The sequence below is a fragment of the Vidua macroura genome, chromosome 15 (genome assembly GCF_024509145.1).
Source record: "Vidua macroura isolate BioBank_ID:100142 chromosome 15, ASM2450914v1, whole genome shotgun sequence".
NCBI classification, from domain to species: Eukaryota; Metazoa; Chordata; class Aves; order Passeriformes; family Viduidae; genus Vidua; species Vidua macroura.
In genome coordinates this window covers 9,889,346-9,913,517 of record NC_071585.1, presented here as the reverse complement: position 1 = coordinate 9,913,517, position 24,172 = coordinate 9,889,346, and the positions used below count along the sequence as shown (strand labels likewise).

At 41.2% G+C, this 24,172-nt stretch overlaps 1 protein-coding gene across 5 annotated transcripts in view; it reads left to right on the top strand.

The window, feature by feature from the left end:
- LOC128814946 (core histone macro-H2A.1) overlaps window positions 1-14,441 on the top strand; it is a 42,772-nt gene extending 28,331 nt beyond the window's left edge. For 2 of the 5 annotated variants that reach the window (XM_053991287.1, XM_053991286.1), the window contains exons 6-9: window positions 2,574-2,664; window positions 6,339-6,428; window positions 9,529-9,703; window positions 13,712-14,441. In XM_053991287.1, coding sequence (XP_053847262.1) covers window positions 2,574-2,664; window positions 6,339-6,428; window positions 9,529-9,703; window positions 13,712-13,877 — 522 coding nt within the window. In that variant the 3' untranslated portion in view covers window positions 13,878-14,441. Of the gene's footprint in view, window positions 1-991; window positions 1,092-2,573; window positions 2,665-6,338; window positions 6,429-9,528; window positions 9,704-13,711 lie in introns of those variants that run through there. The other 3 variants (XM_053991285.1, XM_053991283.1, XR_008439520.1) reach the window with 2 other exon arrangements.
- The last annotated feature ends 9,731 nt before the right edge of the window (window positions 14,442-24,172 follow it).

Genomic DNA, 24,172 nt, shown 5'->3' with positions numbered 1-24,172 from the left:
CATTAATGGGTGCATTTAAAAATCTCTGCTTTCATAAGGGACAAGAGGAAGTAAAGTAGTAGCAATAAGCACGTAATATCACGTGCCTGCTTACGGTACCTCACCAGACATTCCCAAAGGCTGCAGAACTGTAATGAGGACTTAAGTGCTGCAATACAGAACATGGTGACCACTGATAAGGAAAGAAAAAAAAACCTCGTCCCCGTGTTGGGATGGAGGAATTGCTGGAGACAAGTGTCTGCTTTCTCAGAGATAGGCTCATGTTTGCTGGCTTAAAGAAGGAGCAGCAGCAGCTTTGATCCTGTTTCAGTGCAAAATAGTCCCAGTACATCCCTGTAATTGATGCTTAAAGGATGCTTAGGGTGTCCTTCATCTCTATACTTGGGGAAGAAACAAATACTCTCATTTAATGGCAAAATTAGAATCACAGAATAGTTTGGAAGGGAATCCAACCCCCTGCCATGGGCAGGGACACCTTCCACCAGACCATGTTGCTCCAAGCCCTGTCCAACCTGGCCTTGAACACTTCCAGGGATGGGGCAGCCACAGCTGCTCTGGGCACCCTGTGCCAGGGCCTGACCACCCTCACAGGGGAGAATTTATTCCCAACATCTAATCTTAACCTCCCTTCCTTCATTTTAAGGCCATTCCCTTTGTCCTGTCACTCCATGCCCTCATGAAAAGTCCCTATCCAGACTTCTTGTAAGCCCTCTTTAGATACTGGTTAATAATAAGAATCCCAAATAGTGATCAGTGTAAAACCAAAACAGAGCTTACTAGTTGGTACATTCATGTTCTCCCAGTATGAACCATGTTTGAGTCTTGTGTTTGAATTTTTTTGGGCTAATATCCCTTTATGACCTGCCTTTTATTTTGCATATTTGTTTGCAGTGATGCTATCTCCATCTGTGTTGCAAAGCTCACTTTTCTGCAGCTTCTCTGTGATATCCCAGCTGTCCTGTTATTTCCCACCTCATGCTTTTCTTTTCAGCTGAACCTTATTCACAGTGAAATCAGTAATTTAGCCGGCTTCGAGGTGGAGGCCATTATCAATCCTACCAATGCTGACATTGACCTTAAAGATGACCTAGGTAAATGGGGCATGGGTTGACACAACTAACGGTCACATGGAAATTATGGAACCCAGAATTTACTCTCTAGGGCTTCATACCTTTAATTGGAGCAGAAATTCAAATCTTGCAGGTCCTGCTTTTTTGAAGAACTATATTCAAAACACTTTTTGACCAAGTCTGAACACATGCAGCTATTTCTAGTCTTCAAGCTGATTTCAGTTCAAAAATTTTAAATTCTTTTCCATAATGATCATATGTGACTGTTAGCTCTTTTGGGGGGTTTCTTATTTGGATACTTTGAGGACTAAAATACTTTTTTGTCAGGTTTTTCTCAAAATAAGCAGTTTCTCCATTCTACCTGCAATCTCAGGGGTTTTATTTCGATACTTAGAGTAGGCCTAAAATTTTTGGAAAGAGCCTATTACATAATTAGCTGTCCCCAAATCTTCCATACCTTGATTTGATGTTTAATTCAGTGAATAATTTGTTTCCATTATGTTTCAATTCCTCCCTGTCACTTTTACATTCAGCTGGAAACAAATACTGATATTATACCAAGAGTGAACTATCATGGGTGGAGGATCACTTTTGAAGCTTTTCTCTTGTTTCAGATTGATAAGAAATCAAAAAACCCTTCTTTCATAGAAGTTTATTCTTCAGCAACACAAAATTTGCCTTTCATGCATTAGGTACTGCATGTCCTTCTTATTTGAGTAGACGTGCTGCTGCCTTTTTTTTGAAACTTCCTTAATGGAATACAGCCCATAATTCTAATACTGCTACATTTCCTATGGGAATGTAGAGAAGTAGCTTCACAAGAAAAAAAGGTCTAAGAAGGCTAATTTTTATATCAGCCTTTCTTAGAAATACATACATTTCTGCAAATGTCTTAGCCATTCCAGCACATAATTAAAAGATATGCCTTACTTTTAAATTATACAAACAATTATTTTATTTTTAAAAGCAAATTCTGTACAACCCTGGCTGCACATACATAATTTCCTATATATGAAGGAAACTGGCATTTTTAGAAACAAAATGATGAATGGCTTTACATACGAAAATAAGTGTCTGTCAGCTTATTAGTGCTGACAAAATGGAGAAACTAATTATTTTGTTTGTCTTGATGATCCTGAATTTCTCTTTTTTAAACAGATTCCATATTTTAATGTCATGCTCTGTGGGGAACTGGTTGTTCTAGGTTTCTGCAAAGTGAAATGGGGCATTAGCTGATTTTAAAACTTTGGAAATGATCTCATGTGATTGCTCTGACTTGTCATTTTAACATTTATTTGATCATGTCATACTCAATATTCCTCCTCCTGCTCCCTACACCCCTTTCTCTACACACACCTGCACACACAACTCAGCATACTCCTTTGGCGCAAGGTTTGGAGATGTAAAGGTAGGAAAATATGGACGTTGGTACATGTGTAAATGTAGAGCCTGTGCTGGGTCTCTGTCCAACGTGGTTGATATACATCTGTTTACCTGTTGTAGTTGCAAGTTGTACAGGCTGACATTGCCACGATCGACAGTGATGCTGTCGTTCACCCGACAAACTCTGACTTCTACACCGGTGGTGAAGTAGGTAATGGCAAGTTCAGTGCTGCGGAGTTCGTATGTGTGTGCATGGTCGATCAGCAGCCACCAGCTTGTTGTAGCTATGCAGATTTGCATTCATTTCTCACTTCCAGCAGTCCCGACTGATCATAACAAGAACTGAACAATTACAAACCTAGTGGGCATTTTTGGTTTTTGTTGCCAAATCAGCCTTTCAGAAGTAACCACGGAGTACACCACCAAAATTGAAGTGCAGGAACAGTGCATTAATGCAGGCACGTGACCAAGGAAAATGAATTACGACATTGTTGGTTTACCAAGTGCCTGGTTTGAATGTGGCTTGAGTCTTGATCTTTAGATTTTAACCAGTTCCAGTGCACCCTCTCCATGCCAAGTTTCAGATGTTCATATCTGGATTCACGGGCTGGATCTAACCTGTTCGTATTTTCCAAACTCTTAAGATTATTCTTACGAACCAATGACCTGCTCCGTGGTCCTCACACCCACAAGCCCAGGCTAGCGCTGCACACACATCAGTCACCTGATGAGAGAAGGCATGACAGGAAACAGGACAGACCTCTTAATTCAGCCGTCTTAACTGTCCCTTGAATAACTCTTCTCCTAGCCCTTCTCTTAACCCTCTCATACACAGAATTTTGAAGGATTTTATAAAAGGATAGGAGTACTTTGATTGAACTGTCTTGGTAATTTGAGAAGGCAGAACTTGGGCCAAATATAGAAGTTGCTGGCAGTGCTTAAGAACAAGTCAGCTCATCCCAGCCTCTGTTCTGCATCTCATCTTGACCTCACCATCGCTGTGAGAATAGGCTCCTCCCATGCCTGAGGCCTTGTTTTCAGTACTGACTTGGAGGGACACATGTCCTGCAACACCTGTTTTTTCTGAAAGGGCTGCATTCTGAGTAACAAGCAGAGAAATGTAGCTCTGGTTGGCCTGTTGGGGCAGAAGCACTGTGATTTTGCTGTCTAAATAATATGCAGTGTCATAGTAGCCTGTACCTAAAGAAATGCTTTGATTCTGTGCAAAGAAAATTGTCTCTTGAAGTTGGACTGCTCGTTCCTTAGTGTAGGTTCCTGTTGCCTCTGACTGCTGTAAGAAAGAATAGAAGTGCACAAATGCTTAGCTTCCAATGATTAACTTCTACCCATCTAAATTTTTTTTTTTTAATTTTTTGTTGGTTTTTTCCCTAACAATTTAAATGTACTGGGGGCTTATCCTGAGAATTTTAGAGCCTAAATTTCTGCTAACGCTGTTTTCAACACTGATACCAATGCCTGCTTGGAAAGCATGAGATAATGATCTTATTCTCATGGGAGTGACACATATTTATGCTTGTGAGCAAATAAGCAACTAACCTTGAAGCTGTGAAGCAAGACTTCCATCAAGAAACTTGCTAGTGTAGTGGAAAATGGTTACATACAGTCTGTCCTTTGACAGATTAAGCTAATTTACAACACAGATGTCAAGTATGATTTCAATATAAACCCTCACTATTAATCAGAAGAAGAGCATAATTGAGGACTAAATGCAGAATATTTCACTCATTCATACCAAATACTACATTTTCTCTTCTTTGTACCAGATCTGCATGAAGAGAGCTCAGTGGAATAAACTGACATAGTTGTTCATTTCTTTTAATTATAAATTAATTCCCAGTAGAAGGGAAGCTGATCCTTCTGGATTGAATTAAACCAAACTAGGCTAAATTCCATTAAATGTACAACAGCTTTGCAATGGCAAAGAAATGACCTACTTAATAGAACTTTGCTGTTCCTAGGTTCTGCACAAGGCTTAATTATGTTTCCCCTTGAAACAAGAGAAATTAAGGATTATGAATGTCATGGGTTTTAGGACTGATCAGAGTCCATGGACTCATGAGGAATATAACTGGCATATATATAAATATAAATTGGAATGATATGGAAATATATACAACAAGAATATAACTAAATTGGAAGGCTATTTCATTCCCTCCCCATCCCTTCTCAGAGTGATTTTATAAGACCCTGGAGTCAGCTACATCTGCTGGATGGGCTCAGCAAAGGGCACAGGGTGTTGTGCTTTACTCATTACCTTTGAAGGGTAGAGTGCTTCCAAGCACCTCAGTGCTGCTCTGCATCTCCTTTCCCAGCACTCTCCTGAGACACCTTGCTCCTACAAATAAAGCCACTACTGTCTTTTCTAGGAGATTTGTAAGGTGATCCTCCCACTCAGTTGCATTGGGATAGGCAACTTTAAGTTTCAGGAAATCCTTAGGAGTTTGACTGAAGTATTTATATTTAAAAGCTTAAATGAGCACAAACAGCAAATTACACTCTGACCTACACATTCTGACCTTGCAATCCAGTTTTTGGCAAACCCTGTTGTGAGCTGGTTATGAAAAAGCCAAAGAAAAGGCACAGCTTTTGTAATTGTCCTCAGCTTTTGTACCCCAAAAGCAATAAACTCCCACAAACAAAATAGACTCAGGGTCACAGAGTCAGTTTTTGAATGGAAAACAAATGCATTGTTTTCAGCTTTTCCATTTGGAAGAAATTTATAAAACAAAACAAAAGCATCTTGCAGTTTTCTTAGTTCCTAGAGCTCTATATAACCTGATTTAGTAACCGGAATCTTGGAGGAGGGACTCTGCTTCCTGGAGCATATAGTATGTGCACTTCCATCAGAAATTGCATTGTTTTCTTTCTTCATCAGTGGAAGTAAGGGATGTCACCAAATAAATGTCTAGATCTTTAGAGATCCTAGTTCTGAACTTTTGGAAATCAGTTTTCAAAGCAATATCTCAAATCAGAGCCTTTATGATATCACTGCTTTTTATTTATCTATCTTTATAATTAATATGCAAAATTATGTGGGATGCTTATGTAGTTAGGAAAATGCTTTCTTGGGCTGTTTTTTCTTTCATTAATATTTAAAACTAGAGCTGCAAAATAAGATCTAAACCATTTAGTGATGGACTGCCTTTGTAAACAGCATACCTTTTGGTTGCCCTGACACACTGCACAGCTCTTCTCCTCCCAGAATAATTTTGTCCAGCTCCTTAGTTGTAGTTAGAGAAGTTCATTGGAGGAATGTGTTCCTTAGAGATTCTCCTTATTTCTGAGGCTCTTCCTCTTGGTTAAAGGTGGCTCAACAAGCTGGGCAGTTACCAAGTAAAGCAGCCCGCTGCACTCACGAGACTGTTTCATTCCTGGGGCCACCTGTTGGGGTCAGGGACCAAGATCAGGTGAGTTTCAAATTCTTATTGTGGCAAATGGCTCTTTAAAACAATTTGTAAGAGAAGAGGGGAAATTAATCCTAGGGGAAGGAATTATGAACCTTCAACCACTGTTGAGCTAGCACATTCTTCTGGAACATTTCACCCTAAGAGATGCTCATGAGAAGGAAGGGAGGTAGGGATGTCATGTCAGATGTTTTTTGACAGTAAATTCAAGTCTGAGAATGTTAGCAAGGGATACCAGTGTGAGCTTTTTGGGTTGTTAGGGTTGTCTTTTTGTTCTTTCTGTTGTTGTTGTTGTTGTTTTTAATAACTAGATAATTCTCAAGTCCCAAAAGGTTTAGATCTTACTTTGCAGTCCCCAAAAAATATTTGGGCAGAAAACTCTAGAGTGATGTAACAAAAGCGAATGATGAGTCATATGTCTGCTGAGATCAGAGGAGTAAACTAACAATTCTCTGTTCAGGGAGCACTTTGGAAAAGAAAGGTGGCAAGGAGTTTGTGGAAGCCGTCATTGAGCTCCGCAAAAAGAACGGGCCGTTGGACATAGCCGGAGGTGAGGCTGCGCTTCGGGACCCCCACCCAGAGCCCCGTGGGAGCAGGGCTTGGCTTCCACAGCCCAGCTCCCCCTGCAGCAGTGCTGGGGCTCTGCTGTCTGCAGGCAGCTCCCAAGGGCTGTGTGTTTGTATTCTCCACAGTTAAACTGCACTCACTGCATCTTAAGTAACCTTTACCTAAGCACCTGGGAAATGGGCAGTGCTGTAGTGGTACAGTAAAGCCAGGCTGTTCACAGGTACGTGCATGCACACTCAGTGTTGATCATTAAGGGCACAGTTCAGAAAAGCAATTAATGAGATGCTTATTTTTGAGTCCAACTCTAAGTTAAACATCTGCTTTGCTGAAATGCCGCTGACTTTCACTGAACTTAAGCATGTGCCTAAAGTTCAGCATCTGCTTGGGTACTTAGTTTAATCAGTGCCAAAATCATCACTATAAAAGCTTATGACTTTTTGATGCCTAGTTATCAAAATTTATGTAATCTCAGAGAAAAATCTACTATGTGAGTAATAAAGTTTGATAATGGCAATATATAATTTTACACCATCTGTGAAATTGCTGATCCATGTTGTTCATATAGAAGGCTGATTCTGCCATCTGTGTTTATGCTATAAAAATAAATACAGTGTGCACAGTTTTGTAAACGAATCCTAACTACAGCCAAAGGGGAGATGTAAGAATTCAGCTCTGACAGGAAAAATTACAACTGTTTACTTCTGGAGCTTAATACTTTGGGGGTTTCTCCCTTGCTTTTTAAAAATTCTAATAAGTTTTTCTTGGAATTTTTGTTCTGCAAAAATATGCAGAATCAATTACTCACTTTTTTCTTTTTACTAACTTCTGTACAAGATTGCTTACCAAGCCCAGACCAAACTGCTCCAAATAGGTGGCAAGCTGAAAAGAAAAGTTTCTTTTTCTCAGCTGTTAGTGCATCTCTCAGATCTGGGGGTTGCTTGGCAGTCTTACTCCAGGGCATCTCTGCACTGCACTTGGATAAACTGGCTGTTAGGGACTTGTTGGAGGACTCTAGAGCAGAACTAATACATCCATTTTTCAATCCTACATATACCCAGGGTTCAGATTTCTCAATTCTATGGGCATCCCTTTAATTTACCCATAAGCAGAATGCTTACCTGGAATGTGACTAGCACAGAATAAGTCCATAGCTGGCTTTATATTTTCTTACTTCCCATTTCAGTGCACTTGCATTTGAAGTAAAGGACAGCTGCTCTTGGTAATGAACAGTTGTCCTCATTAGAATCTTAATGAGTTAATTAATGACTACCCTGGAAAACACTCCCTGAGAAATATTAAAATTGGTCATGTGTATCAATACAGTATTTTATTCTTTCAGGGTGAGGATGATAGCCACATTTCACATCTGACTAGAGATATGTCAGCTGCTTTTAATAGTTTCTTCTTGGATTTATTATGTATTCTGAATCTGCCAACATTTTAGTTGCACATTATGACAAATTAACATTGCCTAACACTGAGGATATTCAACATGTTGGGACTCTGCAAACCCATAACAACATAAATGCTCATGCTTCCATTGTCCTTCAAAATGTTCTGCTTAACCCTGGTCAGGATCCATATGACAAAGTCTATTTTCTCTTTCCTGCAGCAGCCACAAGATAGTATCCATATGTGATGATCATGTGCCAAGAGTTACCTCTGCTATACTTAAATAGCAAAATGCCTCATAAACATTCCAGAATGGAATAGAGGATTTCTATAAGCACCTCTGCTGCTATAGACTGATTTTTTAATTTTTTAAAAAACTTGTTGGTATTTTTATTATGGTTTTGTGAAGACATAAGTTACCATTTTATACCAACGCTTTTGTGGGTTATTTTAGGGGCTGACTCTCTGTGAAGGCTCACTGTATGTTCTTGTGAGATTTCAGATAGATGTTTTTCTTCCCTCAGCTTGTAATTAGGGTGGCTTGCTTCCCCCTGCCTTTTTTTTTTTTTTTTTTTTTTTCTTTAAATGAACCAAAGTTACAACTTTTTATTTGCAGCCACAGCACAGGGAGTTTGGAAATGACAGAGATCCTCTCACCCTGGCTTCTGGCAGGCAGAGCACAGTCTGTTGTTGCTCTGTGATGGGAAGTGGTGAACCCAGAACGTGTTCTCCTGCAGAGAAGGAGGCCTCTCATCTGGAGAATCCCTGCCTGTCAGCAGTTTGTAGGCAGGGTCTGCTGCATCTTCTTAGTCCCCACATGTCCATGGTAATATTGTGGTGATAAGAGAGGATTAGCATGGTAAAAATTCTTTTTCATTTCTTTGTACATACAAGGCCTGGCCTGTTGTTGCACAAACAATGTGAATCAAACCCTGCAAATCTGTAAATGCATCCTCTACACCCCTCTGTCAAGAATGTGATGAAAGAGAGAAACTAAACCCAGCATTGTTCAAGTGATCTTGGATGACCCATACGCAGAAAAGTTAAAACAAGGCCAGGCCCAAAGTCTTGAAATCACACAAAATGTCTTCATTATAGTTATTCAGAGACAAAGCTGGAAATAAAGCCAGAATCTTAATTTACCTCTTTTCCATCCTTCCTTTGGGGTTTGCAGAGCACTAGTAGCTCTGAGCTGCTCCAGTTTGGGCTGGTGTATGATCAGAAGCCAGCTGAACACTCTGTACATTTAACAGGAGTAGATGAAGGTCATCAGAGTTGTAACTCCTTGTGCCTGTCCAGCATCCTGGTATTTACGGTATCTCTGCAGTAAACCCAACCAAAGCAAGATCATCCCTTGTTTGTGTTTGGGTCCTAACAGATACTGCCCTTCTCCTTACCCAATCCTAAGTATAAATGTGCTTCCTTTGATGTTAGCCACAAATTCTTGCTCTCTCTCAAATAAGCTTGATCCTAGCTATGATTTATAAATTATCACAGCAGAATGCAGCTGAAAATGGAAAACACAAAGTCTCTGTAATCATGTTATATTTTAAGGCTGTGTGATTTGTAATCTAAAACATTCTCAGGGGCTAAGGTAATGTCTGTTGATTGTTTGCTATTTTAATCACATGTACACTCCTTTAATCCTAAAGAGAGGAAGGTAATTATGTTTCATTTTCAATTCCTCCTAGCTGTTGTCAGTGCTGGCCATGGACTGCCTGCAAAATTTGTGATCCACTGTAATAGCCCAGGCTGGGGCTCAGACAAATGCGAGGAGCTGCTGGAGAAGACAGTGAAGAACTGCCTGGCTCTGGCTGACGAGAAGAAGCTGAAATCAATCGCGTTTCCTTCCATTGGCAGTGGCAGGTAAGGTTGTCAGGCAAACCCGATGCCAAATAGGTCACATTCTCTAAGTGCCATTGGTGTTCCAGTCCCTTCCCATGTACAAAGCACATTGCTACAATGCTGGCTTTTTATTTCATTGTTTGAATCAGTTCCCTGAAAGAAGAGTTTCCTCTAGGTTTGTTCAGGCAGTGCTTGGAGGCTGCAGTGTTTTCCTGAGCACTACTTTAGTGTTGGCAGATCTCATAGTGATCCCTGCAAATCTTAAAGCATGCAAATGGGATAAAGAGCATAAAATGAACTTTCAAGAGACTGTTAAAAGACTTCTTTCAGATAATCAATTAATTCATATAAATTGGAGATGTGGAAAAGAACATGAAGAAAAGGGGTCTCTTTTGCCTGATTTTAGTGCTTAATGAAACTTACCTGTCTTACAGTGGTCAGAAGACATGGCTTAGTGTTTGTTTAAGCAGCAAACCTAAAGTGCCTTGATTCTCAGGATTTGCAGAGTCACTTGAAGCTTTCATCCAAAATTCCATAGAGTTTATATCATGGGACTAGTTCATTTAAAAAAAAAAAAAAAAAAAAAAAAAAAAAAAAACCACCTTAAAAACTCTTGCCAAGGTCTTTGAAAGCCTCAGTTTAAGTTCAGGTCCTCTGGCTCTGTACAGTGTGCTCAGTGCCTTTGAAAGTCAGATCATGTTCTTAAAAGTTTCGTTCCAGACTGACTGCACCTTTAGTTCGAGGCTTCTGGGTTTGGGGTGCAGAGGGAGGTTGGGAACACCTGGCCCCTACTGATGGGTCAGCAGAAAGACCAAGGGCCAAATCTAGGCTGAATTACACAGTTGTGTCTCTTAACCCTGAACAACTGACCCTCTTGACTTTGCCATGAAAGAAGTTAGCTGGTGTACAACAAGAATATTCTTCCCATTGTGCTGTGTTGCAACACTAGATTAATTCTTGCATATTCTGTGGGCTAAGGTAGAAAACAGTGTTTGAGGTTTTGGATGAATGACAAGAATTAAAAGTTTCATTAGGATGCTAAATTTAAGCAACTTGCATCATAGAAATCTCCAGCTAAGGTTAATTTGCGTAGGTGTCATTTTAAGGAGATAACTTGAGCAAACTTTGCAGAACAGTAGAGAAATAAAGCAGGGGGTTCATACTAGCTTATTGGATTAGCTGTCAGGGTCACAGGCTGGTCAGTACAAAGAGAAGCTCTGAATCACTCTCTGGGAGAAACTCTATTCCTCCACGGAATAATGTGAGAGTGCAGAGCGTCTGCGGAATTGGTTATGTAAAAGTGGGACCGTGTAAAAGTATCTTCCACACAGCCCTGTCTTTTCTGGATAGCTCCCAGCAAAGAACCATTCCCAGCCCTTGCTGTGAAGTAGGTGACTGGTACTGGAAGATGATGAAGCCTTGAACAATCCTCAGGAGTCATATTCTGTTCTGAAATTTAGTTACTGACAGGCAGGATCTGGGGCAAGTCCTCCACTTGGCATATACATGTCATTCTTACTTGAGCCAGTTGAAGTGGTGCTTTTAAAAGATGGAGAGGAATCAAAAGGCCTTGAGTAATATATGAGGTTATGTATTTTTCCTTTTTTTCCCCCCTTAATTAGATATACTCAAGTGTAAGTTAATTTTGGAGAGAACATAATATATTCTGACAATACTCTCTACTTGTTTTATGAAGTCAAAAGCATTAAAAAAAGAAAAAAGTAAAGCTTTAAAAGATAACAAATGCCAAAGACACCACATGTATGCAGCTGTTCTAGTACAGGCATCTGTCAAGCAGACATCACCCAATAAACCCACATAAACAGTTTCATTCTCTTTTATAGTTGAGGAATGGGATTACATGAGGGCAGTTCAAATAAATCACGAGGGGAAATAAAATAGCATACTTGTAGCATTCATTGGGCCAGATGCTCAGCTACAGCCAACTTATGGAAAGCACAACTTGGGTTCTGTTCAGAGGTAGCCTGGAGTTCAGTCTGGTAGGGCCAGCAGGAGAAAAGGGAAAGGAGAGTTAGGGATTGAACATGAACTCATCCTCTGAGAAGAGATTTCATTCTGAGGCTCTGACTTTGATCTGAATTGACACTGGTTTGGCTAAAGTCCCAAACTGCCTTTTCACAAGAATTTAACTCAGACCCATAGATCAATGCATCAGGCTTCTGTTTCTTGCAGCCCACACATGGCCATCAGGCCAGCACCTTTCTTCTGATTTTTCTGCTCTCTCTTGTTTTGGGAGAGGTGTCCTGAGTAATGGATTGTTACCAGCTAGCCTGGCACTGTGCCTTCCTTTCACCAGGCCACTCTTCTTTCACGTGCCCTGGTGTGACCAACAAGTGTGAACACTTGGAAGCTGTGTGACTTCAGAGGCCCCTGAGAACAGTTCAGAAACAGTGTATGCCCCTGGTTTGATGCTGCCCTGCATGTCAGTTCAGAGCAAAGTTCCTGCAAGATCTCTTCGCTGTATGCCAGGATGCAGCACTCATAAGTAACCTGCAAGTGCCCAGGTGTGGAAGCTGCTGGCTCCTAAGCAGCTTCTGTGTCAAAACTGCTCTCAGTTGATTATCCCTGACTTCTCACACAGCTGATTATCCCTGACCAGCTCATTTCGCTTTGGAATAGTACAAACTTAGCTCACAATGCTTTTTCCTTTTTTTTTTTTTTTCTTCTTCAATAGAAGAAAAAATCAGGCATTTTCAAAAAAGAAAAAATAGTGTAAGCTATTTCATGCCATCATTTTTGAAATACCACAAACATTATCTTCAAGACAACACATATAATATCACATTACAGGCAGAACTGACATAGAATTGCTCTCTGAGAATGTTTTTTGATAAGGCAATATGCAGCAAGTGGGCCATGACACAGGCAATTGCCCTTACATTTGGTGTGTTGCAGCACAAAATAATAGGGAGATTACAACAGCATTTTATTACCAGTGTGGTGCTTCAGTGAGCAAGTGCTGAGAAATGTTCTCCTGTTAGTGCCAGAGGTGGATTTAGCCCAGCTTCCTTGAACTGCTCAGGAAATGCTGAGAAACTCATCCATCTGTGTAATCTGTAAATTATTTGTAGTATTAATAGTACATACTTTATAATAGGAAGTATTAACTACCAGGTATCTGTAAGTGCATGTCAAGGTGATGTTCAACAGGCTCTTTCAGGTTCTTTTTGGGTGCTACTCCTAAGAGAGTGGTCATGTCCCATCACCTTCAGACTGACTATGGACACATCTCTGAGGCTGGGGGAGGGCTCAGAATTTGGCAGGGTAAAACCATGGTCTGGGTGAGTAGCAGTACTTCAGGAGTAACACAGCAACAAAGTTCAGGCCACGTTCCAAGCAGTTACCAGGTGTAATTCCAGGAGTTTGCCATGATCTTTAAAATTCAGATCATAAAGTTCAGGTCATAGCTTTGTTCAGACCATTCTACTTGTGCTTGACTTGTTTTAAGAATAGATGAATCTTTCAGACAAGAATTCCTAGATAAAAATGTGAAGAATTTTATAAGAAAGGTTGTCAGGTTAGGTCCTGTAAAATCCTGTGCTTAGTTACCATTAGTAGTGGTAAGACCATATTGTAGTTTGGGTCTTTTCATATTTCATATTCTATATCAAGTTCTCTGTCCCTTTTTACTTTTCTTTAACAGTTGCTTTGCTTTCAGGACAGGTTTAATTTTGCAGCTCCAACACAAACACTGCTTTCCAGAACACAGCAGGCTCTTGGTTTACTTACCTGTTAAATGAGAATAATTGATCCATCAGGTATCATGAGGTTCAACCGAACAGTGTGTGTAGACTCTGTATTCGTATTTTAGGAATGCTTTCCTTCTGTTTGAGCATTTTAAGTTCACCTAAATCAACAAGCTTCTAATTCACACTGTAAACACTGGCTTTGCAGCTTTATTTGCTGTGAGGTGTTTGAGAAAAGCTGGAGCCTTCCCTGGGAGATTAAACCATCAAAAGTTGGTTCAGCAGGTCTTGATTTTCTTTTTTTTTTCCTCTCTCCTTCTAGAAATGGCTTCCCAAAACAAACAGCTGCTCAGCTGATCCTGAAAGCCATCTCCAGCTATTTTGTGTCTACAATGTCCTCTTCAATCAAGACGGTGTACTTCGTGCTCTTCGACAGCGAGAGTATAGGGATATACGTGCAGGAAATGGCCAAACTAGATGCCAACTAAGCCTAGAAAGCTACAGTACCAGCCCCCTCTTCCACCCATCAGCATCCTCAAATCCTTAAATCATTGTGAGGCAGAGCATCCCTTATTTTAAATTTTGCTCATCTACAGAAATAAACGTGGGGGTTTTGTTGTTTTGTTTTTGAATTTTTTGTTTGTTTTGTTTTTCCTCTCTAAACTGTTTTATGTTGGCACTGATAGTTGGCATTACTGCTGTTAATGCACTGTTATACCAGGCATTGTCTGAAGTTAGTGTAATCTAGAAGATTTTATAGTTTTATTTTAATGAAGTATGGATTGAAGCAGGAAACTGTTAGGAGTATGTAGTCTTTTACTTGTGAAAGAAATAAGCCAACCCTATTTTGTAACTGTGTTGTGGTGCTTTATCAATACATCAAGTGGCGTTCCTTTCATTTTTTAAAAGAACAGATGCTATAAACCTAATTTGTGTTTGTTTATTGTCTTAATGATTCTGGAAGAAAAAAAAATACAGAAACCCTGTTGTCCTTAATTATATTTACAATTTTGAAACTGTGTGAATTGATTTAGTAAAATGTTTGAACTGTTGCTCTTGGTGTACTTGGATTGATTTTTCCTTTAAGCCTTTATTTTTTAAGTTCTGAAAAGTTAGCTCTGAGAGGGATGAGAGCAGATCAGAATCGGTGACCTGGAAGCTTGTTTGGATATGCTGGGCATCTTCCCTGTGCTGGCTGCATGTGAGTGTGCTCAGTGACACTCACAGCTGGGACTTTTCCAGAGTGTTCACCCTTCCCAGTTGTTGCTTCAGTCCCTCTTGTTCAGAATGTGCCCTAATTGCCTATTCAGTTTGGGAGGTTGAAGCCTTTTAGATCAAGCAAGGCCTAAGATTTTTTGAACTCCTTCCAGTCATCTAATACTGGCCTGTTTGAAGCTACTTTGTATTTTTTCCAAATATTTATGAGCCCTGTTTGTAGTGGTGGCCCTGTCGTTTGCACAGCTGAAATCCATACCAACATAGACTTTATGGAAGCCACTTGGGTTTGTACTTTGAGAAAAAGAAGTTACACTGTTAAAAGCTATTGCATGTGGATGCTGCTCTGAGGGAGGCAGCTCTTCCTTTGAAGTTTTGAGTTGATTTCTAGGTAGGAGGCATACGTTTTCCATCTCTGTTGAAAACTTCATTTGCTGATGAAAGAGTATTTTACATCCAGTCTGGATTGGCCCAGAGCAACAAGCAGACCCAATCTGACTTTTCAGTAAGTTCAGGAATACCAAATAATGAAAATGTGTAGCTTGAACTCCTGCAAAAGTTTGGGGTCTTTTTTGTAGAAGTTGAAATACTTAGAGCCTTCAAGTGTGGCACCAATAACAGAAGGCAAAAATTAAAATATAAAATAAAATAAAAGTTATTCTAAATATATACCCAAAGTTAACAGGATCAAAGAGCGAATTATTTTTGTGCTTCAAATGCATAAAGTGTTTGACAGAATATGAGCTCAAACTTTAAAATTTTTAATGGCCAAAATGCCTTTTGTGCATTTCTTAGACAGCAACTTCAAGGACAGTAAATGAAATAAGGTGCGGTACTTTGGGCATTTAATTGTGAAGCATCTGCTACTGCAGCGGGATTGATCCTTGGGAGTTCAACTGAACTTGCACTTTCCCCAAGTTTCACTAGATGTCACTAAAAGAATTGAAAAATATCAAAAAACTCTCATGAGCAGTGACTCATAACTCGGAGTGAAATGGGCCTTGATTTTTTTCAGTACAGGAGGGGATTTTTAACACAGGAGGACACATATCACACTGAGCATTCAGGTAACAGAATCCTGATCTGTTTGCAGTGTAGCATTTACTATACTGTATTAAATCTCACTATTTTAAACTCTGAAGGTTTTAATGTCAACTGAAGTGTTTATCCAATTTATTTTCTAGGTGGTTGAAAGTACAATCTCCAGTGGCATTTAACAGATCTCACACTGCACCAGGCTGGGAGGGCCAACTTTTGTCTTTCAACTAGAAAATCCTAAAGCAAACTGAATTGTAATTCAAATCACATGGACTTGCTTCTTCTGGCCTCACATCTCGGCTCCTTATTTAGCTGTGGGCTCCATAAGAAGCTTGGCTGACTTCATTGGGATCACCTGTGATGTGCCATTTTATTTGCTGGGATTATGGTGCTTTTGTAAGGAAAAAGCAAAACCAGAATCATTTGCAGTGTTGGAGCTGTCTCATGCGGGGCATTGCCATATTCTCTCTCCATACAAACACCACAGCATCTTCTTCTTCCTCCAACAGCCAAGAGCCATCCGCGTTCACCCACATCTCCCACAGCCCAAGGAGTGCTGCTCCAAGGTCCCAAAATCCAGCAGGCTCTGTCAGGAGAGTCAGAGATCCCAGAACAAGCTTGACCTCAGGCAGCCCGAGAAGATTATGGCACCTATTCATGAACCTAAAAAGTAACATATCAGGTTACATTCATAACAAGGAAAACAAGAGGAGAAATTCCTGCTAACATGTGCACTGGGGCCAGGACATTACTTTGGGAATCACTGTGGCATTTTGCTTGTTGGAGCTAAACGTGCAAGCTTCACTTGCCAAAAAAAAAAAAATCCCAAAACCAAAAATCACACCTTGGGAAGGCCACACGTGGAATAATGTCAGTGAGGTGCCTTTACAGCTTCTTCTCTTACTGGTAAGTTCATTCTGTCTTTTACCTGAACACAACAGTTAAAATAGACATTCTCTAAAACTTTTTTAATACTTTCAAGGTAAAAAAGTAAAAAAGTTTAAAGCATTTTGTGGCCAATAGCATTTTCAATTCAAGTCAGTAGAAGTCAGGTGGCTGAGCAAGGATGACCCTGACAGGAGGTACAGACACATGGCAGAGACTTTGCCTGTCCTGATGCCTGTTGCATCCTGGAGATCCCACTGCTCCCTATTTTCAGGCAATTAGGCAAAGAATAGGTGGGACTGCATTGCTTCCATGTGCTTAACTCAGAGATTACAGGTCTCACACTACATTTCATCAGCAGCATTCATATTTACAGCATAGCTGAGAACAAATTGTTCTAATTGTTTAATGAATGACGGATTTAAAAAAAATCATTTTATATTAATAACTCAAGCCCTCATAACCATAATGATGGAGAAGCAGTGTGCAACAGGGTAAACAAATGCACCAATGGGACATCAGGACACCAAAAATGCTTCCGTGTACAAGATTTTATCACAATTGGGAAATGCAATTCAAGGGTCCATTGGGAGCAGTATCAACATAATCATAAGGATAATATGGAAATACAAAAAGATAGGTGTTAATAGCGAGATAGGAGATTGTGTAATCCTTCAGCCACCAAGTGTACTAAGGAAGTTACTGAAGTGACTGTAGTTTTGGAAAAATGTGAGGAAGACTGGAACTGGTGTCATTAGGTGTGAGCAAGCACTTTTAGAAATGCTTTTTTTCAGTAAGAAGGTGAATCAGGAACCTTCCTGTTTGTATAAACTCCAAAAACCAGAGTAGAATCAGAGTCCTAGGATGGTTTGGGTCAGAGGGACCTTAAAGATCATCTCTTTCCAACTCCCTGCCGTGGGGAGGGACACTTTGCACTAGACTAGGTTGCTGAGCCCAACCTGGCCTTAAACATCTCCAGAGAATTCAGAAAAAGCACTCCAAAAGGGAAAACAATAACACACAGACAAAACACCAGAACCATACTCAGACTGAAACAACCAGAGAGGCAAAAGTTTACAGAAAAATAAGGCTCCAGGTTTCCAGCATTCATTAGCACCAAGTTTTTGTGAGCTCCCTTCTCCTTGATCCTAGCTAAAATTGGGGTTTCTAGCCTGAGAAACAGCATTGATAGGAGCTGCAGGTGCTGGTAGTCGAAGATGAGGTCTGTAGCCTGTGCTAACCAGTCACATACTCTGCTCTGTGCTGCTTTTACAGAGGACGGTAATACCTCAAGTTGTAACTGCAACTCAGAAGGAGCAGCATAATTGATAGGCCTGAAGAGTGCAGGTAAGTAGGAGGATTGTATTTATATCCCTGGCATGAAACCCAAAGGGAACCAGGCTATTGCACACTGGCTAAAGCGCTTGAAAATTGCCACCGATCCCTTTTTGTGTCAAGTTCTTCAGAGATTTAGTTTGCTCCTCCATAGAATCCCACTTAATGCCTCCACAATTCATGTTTAACCATTATCACTAGCAACCTGCTCATAAATGCTTCTTCCTTGTTAGATTCCACAACCAGGAATCAAGGGGAGATGATACTGCTGTTTCCTAATACAAAGGAAGGAGCGACGATGTTTCACAGCGCAGCCCATAAAATCCCAACTCTTCCCCACTTTTTCACCAGCCTGGTTAACGGAAGAAATTTGATATTTTTGTACCTTGAAATGACTAACCTTCTTAGGCTTAGGAGAATAAATTAAAGTTGAGTCAAAGTATGCCTCAGCTGCAGCAATGGGCAGATTGATTTGCTTTCCATCTGGGAGATTAAATTCCACTGCCAAAAAAATGGCACCAGCATAATTAGCTGTCAGTCAAGTTGCAAAGAGACAGACTATGTGGGATAATTGAAAGCCCTGCAGCTTCTCATTACATACTACAGTAGCCCTATTTGCAAATTTCCACCTTGAGGAGGTTCTCCCGACATGGTCAGGATTGTACTCATTCCTCCTGGCACATTCTTGTGAAGTGAAACAGGAGTGTTGTGCAGGGATGGATTAATTTTAAGTAACTCGCTTAACCTAAGTTGGTTATAATATATTTGTCAACAGCCCCTGACAGCTCCACTAGACTTTAATTGCAAACAAATCCAAACAGCTAGAAGGAAATGGTCTATCTTCCACTCTGGGTATGCCCAGGAGACACCTTTACAGACATAAAAATCACCTCCCTCCCTTTGCTTTTCTTTTATTGTCGTGCACTGTCCCTCCCGCAGGAATCCTCCTATTCAGCAAACTGTAATTCATAATGAACCCATCAGTATGCAATATTGCAAACATGTACCTTTCATAAAATAATGAACTATTTTTTCCGCCTGTTTCCTGAGGCTCGAGCATGCTTCAGCAATTGCTGAGTGTACAGGAAAGTTTAGAATCATAGAGGAGAATCACAGAATGGTTTGTGTTGGAAGGGACCTGGTTCCAACCCCCTGCCATGTGCAGGGACACCTTTCACTAGACCAGGTTGATCAGAGCCCCATCCAGCCTGGCCTTGAGAAACAAGTAGCTCTAATGATCAGTCCAAACCTTACTGAAGGGTGTCTAGTAATCTTGGTGATGAGGCAGGAGGTAAAAGGGTTCTAAGAGTAAAATATGTTACAGCTGTCATCCAAAGTAGGATCTTAAATGTCACCCTACAGGGAATATGTGATCCAGATTTTCCCTCTGACTATAATGGGAGTCAGCACTGCCTGCACTCTCCTTTTAGGGTGAGATGTAATTTCTGTCCTTCTTCCCCAATAAACTAAGGAGAATTGGGTCCCTCATACTCACCAAGTTCTCAGTTTTAAACAAGGCACAGCTCCCACCAGCTCCTGACGAGTACCCCGGCCATCCTTCCCTCCCCAGGGGAGGAGGCAGCCGTGCCCCGCCTCACTGGGCGTTACCTGATCACATCTACAATAATGTGATTTATAGCAATGTTCCGAGGTGGGAGGGATGGGGGAGGTTTCGGGGGCTTCATCTGCTTCTGACGGCTTCGAAGTTCTCCAACCCAGAGAAGTCTCTGGTTCCCACAGAAGAGGGAGCCAGTGTCACACCTCCCACGTGGCTGTGAGCCCTCCGAGCTAATAAAGCCCGGACTAATACACTAATAACTCTTCTTAAACCAGAGCTTTCATTATAAATGTAATTTATGTTCACCTTTAAGAGCACCACAAACCTGAGCCCTCTCACACGCACAGATTTGCCTCTTGCCTTCCTGCAGCACTTCTTCAACACTGGGACGCACTGGTGTGGACTGGGAGCCAAACTGGGAACAGAGCGGGTGGTTCATAAAAGGAGTAAAGCCAAAGTAATGAGTTTGCTGCTGTGGTGTGGGAGAAGATTGGGTTGGCACGACAGAGCAAGACAGAAACTGCAGAAAACGGTGTGAATCTATTCCTGATTATTCAGGCTCCATCAGAAATATAAACACACCAATCTACTCCTGTGTCTAGAGGGAGCAAGCCAGGATTTAGCACACAGACAGGTCTCAGGCTGGCTTATCCTCATGTATGCTAGGAATGGGAAAATTGCCCCTCTTGTCTGTGCACAATGCCCCTTTATGATTTATTAGACGGTCCTCTCTCTTTGCCTCAATTACTCACTTCAAAAGAGGGTGGAAATGGGACATTCCTAGCCCTAATACTAAATGCATGTAGTCAATAAAAAAGAAAAAACACTGAAAAATGTTTAAAGGGAGGGTGCTTAAGTTATTGCAGCCCTTGGGAGCATTAATGTATGTGCCAACAAGTTACTGTATGTGGCTTTAACATGCTTATTTATTCTGCTGTGCAATAAAACTCTCTCTTAAATAGTGCCAAAACCTGTTTGCCATGGCAACCCCTCATCACACATGTGTTCCAGTAGTACTTACAAGCACCTTCTTAAAGGGAAATACACAGCAGGATAAATGTCTTGTGACCTTCAGGGCATTTTACAAAGTCTTAAGCACCCAAGTAAATATTACTTTGGACTGAAATATTTATTCCAGGTATTTTTTTTTTCTTTTTGAGCAACATTAAGCAGTGAAGCAAAGCTTGTTCCTTGCTCGCTTCTCTCCAAGTGGAGCTCTAATGACTTGGACAAAGCACAGAGCCTGGTTTTTACCTGGCAGGGCTCAGGTGTTGCCAGTTGGCTGGGGAAGCATGGTAGGGATCAGCTGATCTTCTATAGTTTCAAGTGCACTGCAGCTGTTCCTGGTGTAATTAGTCATCCTTTGTACTGTCACAAGAAAATGGATGTTTTCCCTCCTCCCATCCACACAAATGTTTGCTCAGTGTAGCCACTGGCCTGGAATCCAAGCATGCACATGTCCATAATAAAGCCACTAACACTGGGGTTACACTTCCAGTCCTGCAAGCACCCAGGAAGGGCTCAATCCTGGTTTCTTTTAGCACCGTTTAATTTACTGCTGTGCCTTAACACAGCTGGCAAGACCAGCTCATTTCCCACATGAGTGGGTGATACATCCATGGACCACTGCAGGAAACTGCAAGGAGCAGGTCTGGGTTTTCCTGCTGAGCCTTCCTCCCACGGTGGGACGCTGCCCTGTCCGCTGTCCAGCCAGCAGCTCTCAGCTGGAGGCAGCACTGAACAGAGGAGGATCCTCAGCCCTTCCAGACACAAATTCCCAGTGACTCAACAAGCAAAACCTGATTGATAGTGGCCTTTTTTTATCATCATTGGCTGTTTGTCCTGTTCTGCACAAGCAGGACTAGTAGAAGGAGCAAGCCAGGCAGGTTGTGCCCAGAGAGTGGGGCTGCCCCCAAGGAGGCTTAATTGCCAGGAGTGACCCTCTCTGCCCCTCCCTCCTCCCTCCCTTCTCAACTGCTTCTCTTTGCGGGGTTCCCACTCCTTTCCTTCCCTTTTCATTTCAAAGGACATTATTTAATATTTCCCAAACCCATCACAGGGCTGTAGAGGATGATGAAGCACCTTTATTCCCCAGCTGTGGAGAGGGCAGGGCTGGCTCATTGAGCATCAGAAAAGGCTGGTGGGGCCTCCTGAGAAGCCACTCCCCAACAGCTGCAAGGACCCTGCATCACAGCACCTCCTGAAAAGCCCCCCCTACCCCCCATTCCCACTGCCCTCCATCCTGAAGGTGGTACTGCCCAGAGGTGAGTTCATGCTTGGGGCACCCCTGAGGGCATGTTCACTTCACTGAATTCTGTTAATAAGATTGTTAGGGGGAGAAATAAGAGATATTTTACTCCTCTGGCATCATATAGAGCCACAGAATATTGTAAGTTTGAAAAAAAAGTAAGCTGATCAAGTCCAACCATTAACCTAATACTGCCAAGCCCACCACTAAATATCATGAATTTTTGCACAATAAAGTTCAGTTTAATCTTTACAGAAAGAAATCCATGAATATTATCAACCTCTCCTGGGCCATGCACTTTCCTCAGAGCTGACAAACCTTGCTCACCCAAATTCCCTGTCCCAGTCCCTGCTGCAGACTGTGGAGGGAAAGGGCTGGTCCCAGTAAGGCACAGGAACATTACCAGATATGGCTGTACAGACATTCCTTCTTGTAGCCAGCTCCAGGGAAATGCTCCCTCCAGCACCCAGGAAAGAAATCCTAGAAAGCACCAGAAAACAGTTGTTTTAAAAATAAATAGATGCATATAAAGCAAGAAAAGAAAACAGTGTATTCTTAATGCTCCATTATTAACGGTGCTCAGGAAGGGATTTTCTGCTTTACTGGAGCATGTAACAGGCTTAAATAAGAATCCCTACCAGAATATAATTTTGTAATTATGCAGATAATTTTTTTTTCTTGTAATGACAACATGAACACTCATAAGCTACATTACTTACACATTTCTGTAAATAGCAGGGGTGTATCTCAGGTTGCACTTCCATGAAGACCACAAGCGTGTCACCCTGACAAACCACAAATCATTTAAGACTCCAGGCATTTAATAGTGTTGTCCTGTTGGTTTTAGTGAGGCTTTCAGCTACTGGCTCCTGGCAGGATTCCTGAAGCAGTTGTGCCAGGCAGAAAGCTGATTTCCCAGTCCTATGTTATTAATTAACTATTTCAGCACCAACTCAGGTGCATCCTTTAATGCTCAGTGAAGCCTATAGAGAGCCAACTGTCCTGAGGGCTGTTCTGAAATGCCTCAGGTTTACACTTTGTCTCCAAAACAACAATACCACACCTAGAAAGAAATAAACCATAGAATGGTTTGGGTTGGAAAGGACCTTCAAGATATCCCATTCCACAGCCTGCCATGGGCAGGGACCCCTTCCACCAGACCAGGCTGCTCCAGTCCCTGCCCAACGTGGCCTTGGACACTCCCAGGGATGGGCCAGCCACAGCTTCTCTGGGGACCTTGTGCCAGGGCCTCACCAATCTCATTGCTAAAGAAATACCCTCTTTTTTTTCTTCTTTATTTTCTCAGTGACTAACACAGAATATAAACACAGCACTTGCACGCCTGCAGCTGTGACAGGACATAACTCAAAAAATTCCAAATGTACAGAAATAAAGTCTAACAGCTCTGTACAGTAAGTGATTCCTTCTGGTAAACTGTGACCCACTTCTATGCTATCACAGCAAATATGTGTTTTACTGCTCTGGCAGTGGGATCGATCCCTTCCACAGTAAGTGTTTAAACAGATACATGCTTTGCTGGAGAACTGTTTTTGGATCAACTCCATGAAATTTCAAATTTGTGCTGATATGTCTAATTATGAACACTTCTGTCATGTCTTACAGCTTCCTAAATCCCAACTGGAAAATATCTTTATTTTATACTGGTGTCATCAGTTTAGACAAACATATAAAGTTCCATTTATTGAGCTACAATTTTGCAGTGCATTTGCAAAATTCAGAAAATATGTTAATGTGTGATTCCTCCAAAAGGCAGGCACAGAAAACACACACTGATCTACTTGTGCATGTGTTTATAATTATTTTTGTACATTACTGTGTCCAAATAGCTGTTAGAAAAAATTCCAGGCTAGTGTGGATATGTTTAGTTTTACCCCAGTGTCCATAAATGCATAAGAAATCTCTGCTGCCTAGAGACTTCTGAAAGTCTCATTCTAGCTGGACTCAAATATCAGGAATGATACCTATTACTGCATCCCCCTTGCCTGTCCCATCATAACTTGGAGGCATCGCAATATTTTGTGTCATTACATAGTGCTGGAGGCATGAAAATTCTCCAGGCTGATTAGCATCCTGGAATTTCTCACACAAGCACCTAATCCATTGGAAAGGACTGTTGGGTCTCAGCTGATCACTCATTTGTCTCACTGAAACACTATGAGTCCGTTTTAAGAGCTTTTTTATAGACTCGTATAAAGGAGAAAGTGAACTTTTTAACATGTTTGCACTTCACTAAGTCAATACACATAAAAAGAAGTACAACTGGGGTTCCTACATGGATATACAGCCCAGAAGTGCTAAGCTGGTAAAGAGATACAGCTACTAGCTAGGCAAGAGATTAACTTTATTTATTTCCTTTTCTTCAATTTGCTAACTTCTTCCTAGAGATGCAAGGGACATCCAGGAATGTGACAGCAGGATGAGTCAGATCCCAGACTCCCCAGACAGATGTTTTACCCAGTACATTTATATGTGAACTTTTTTCC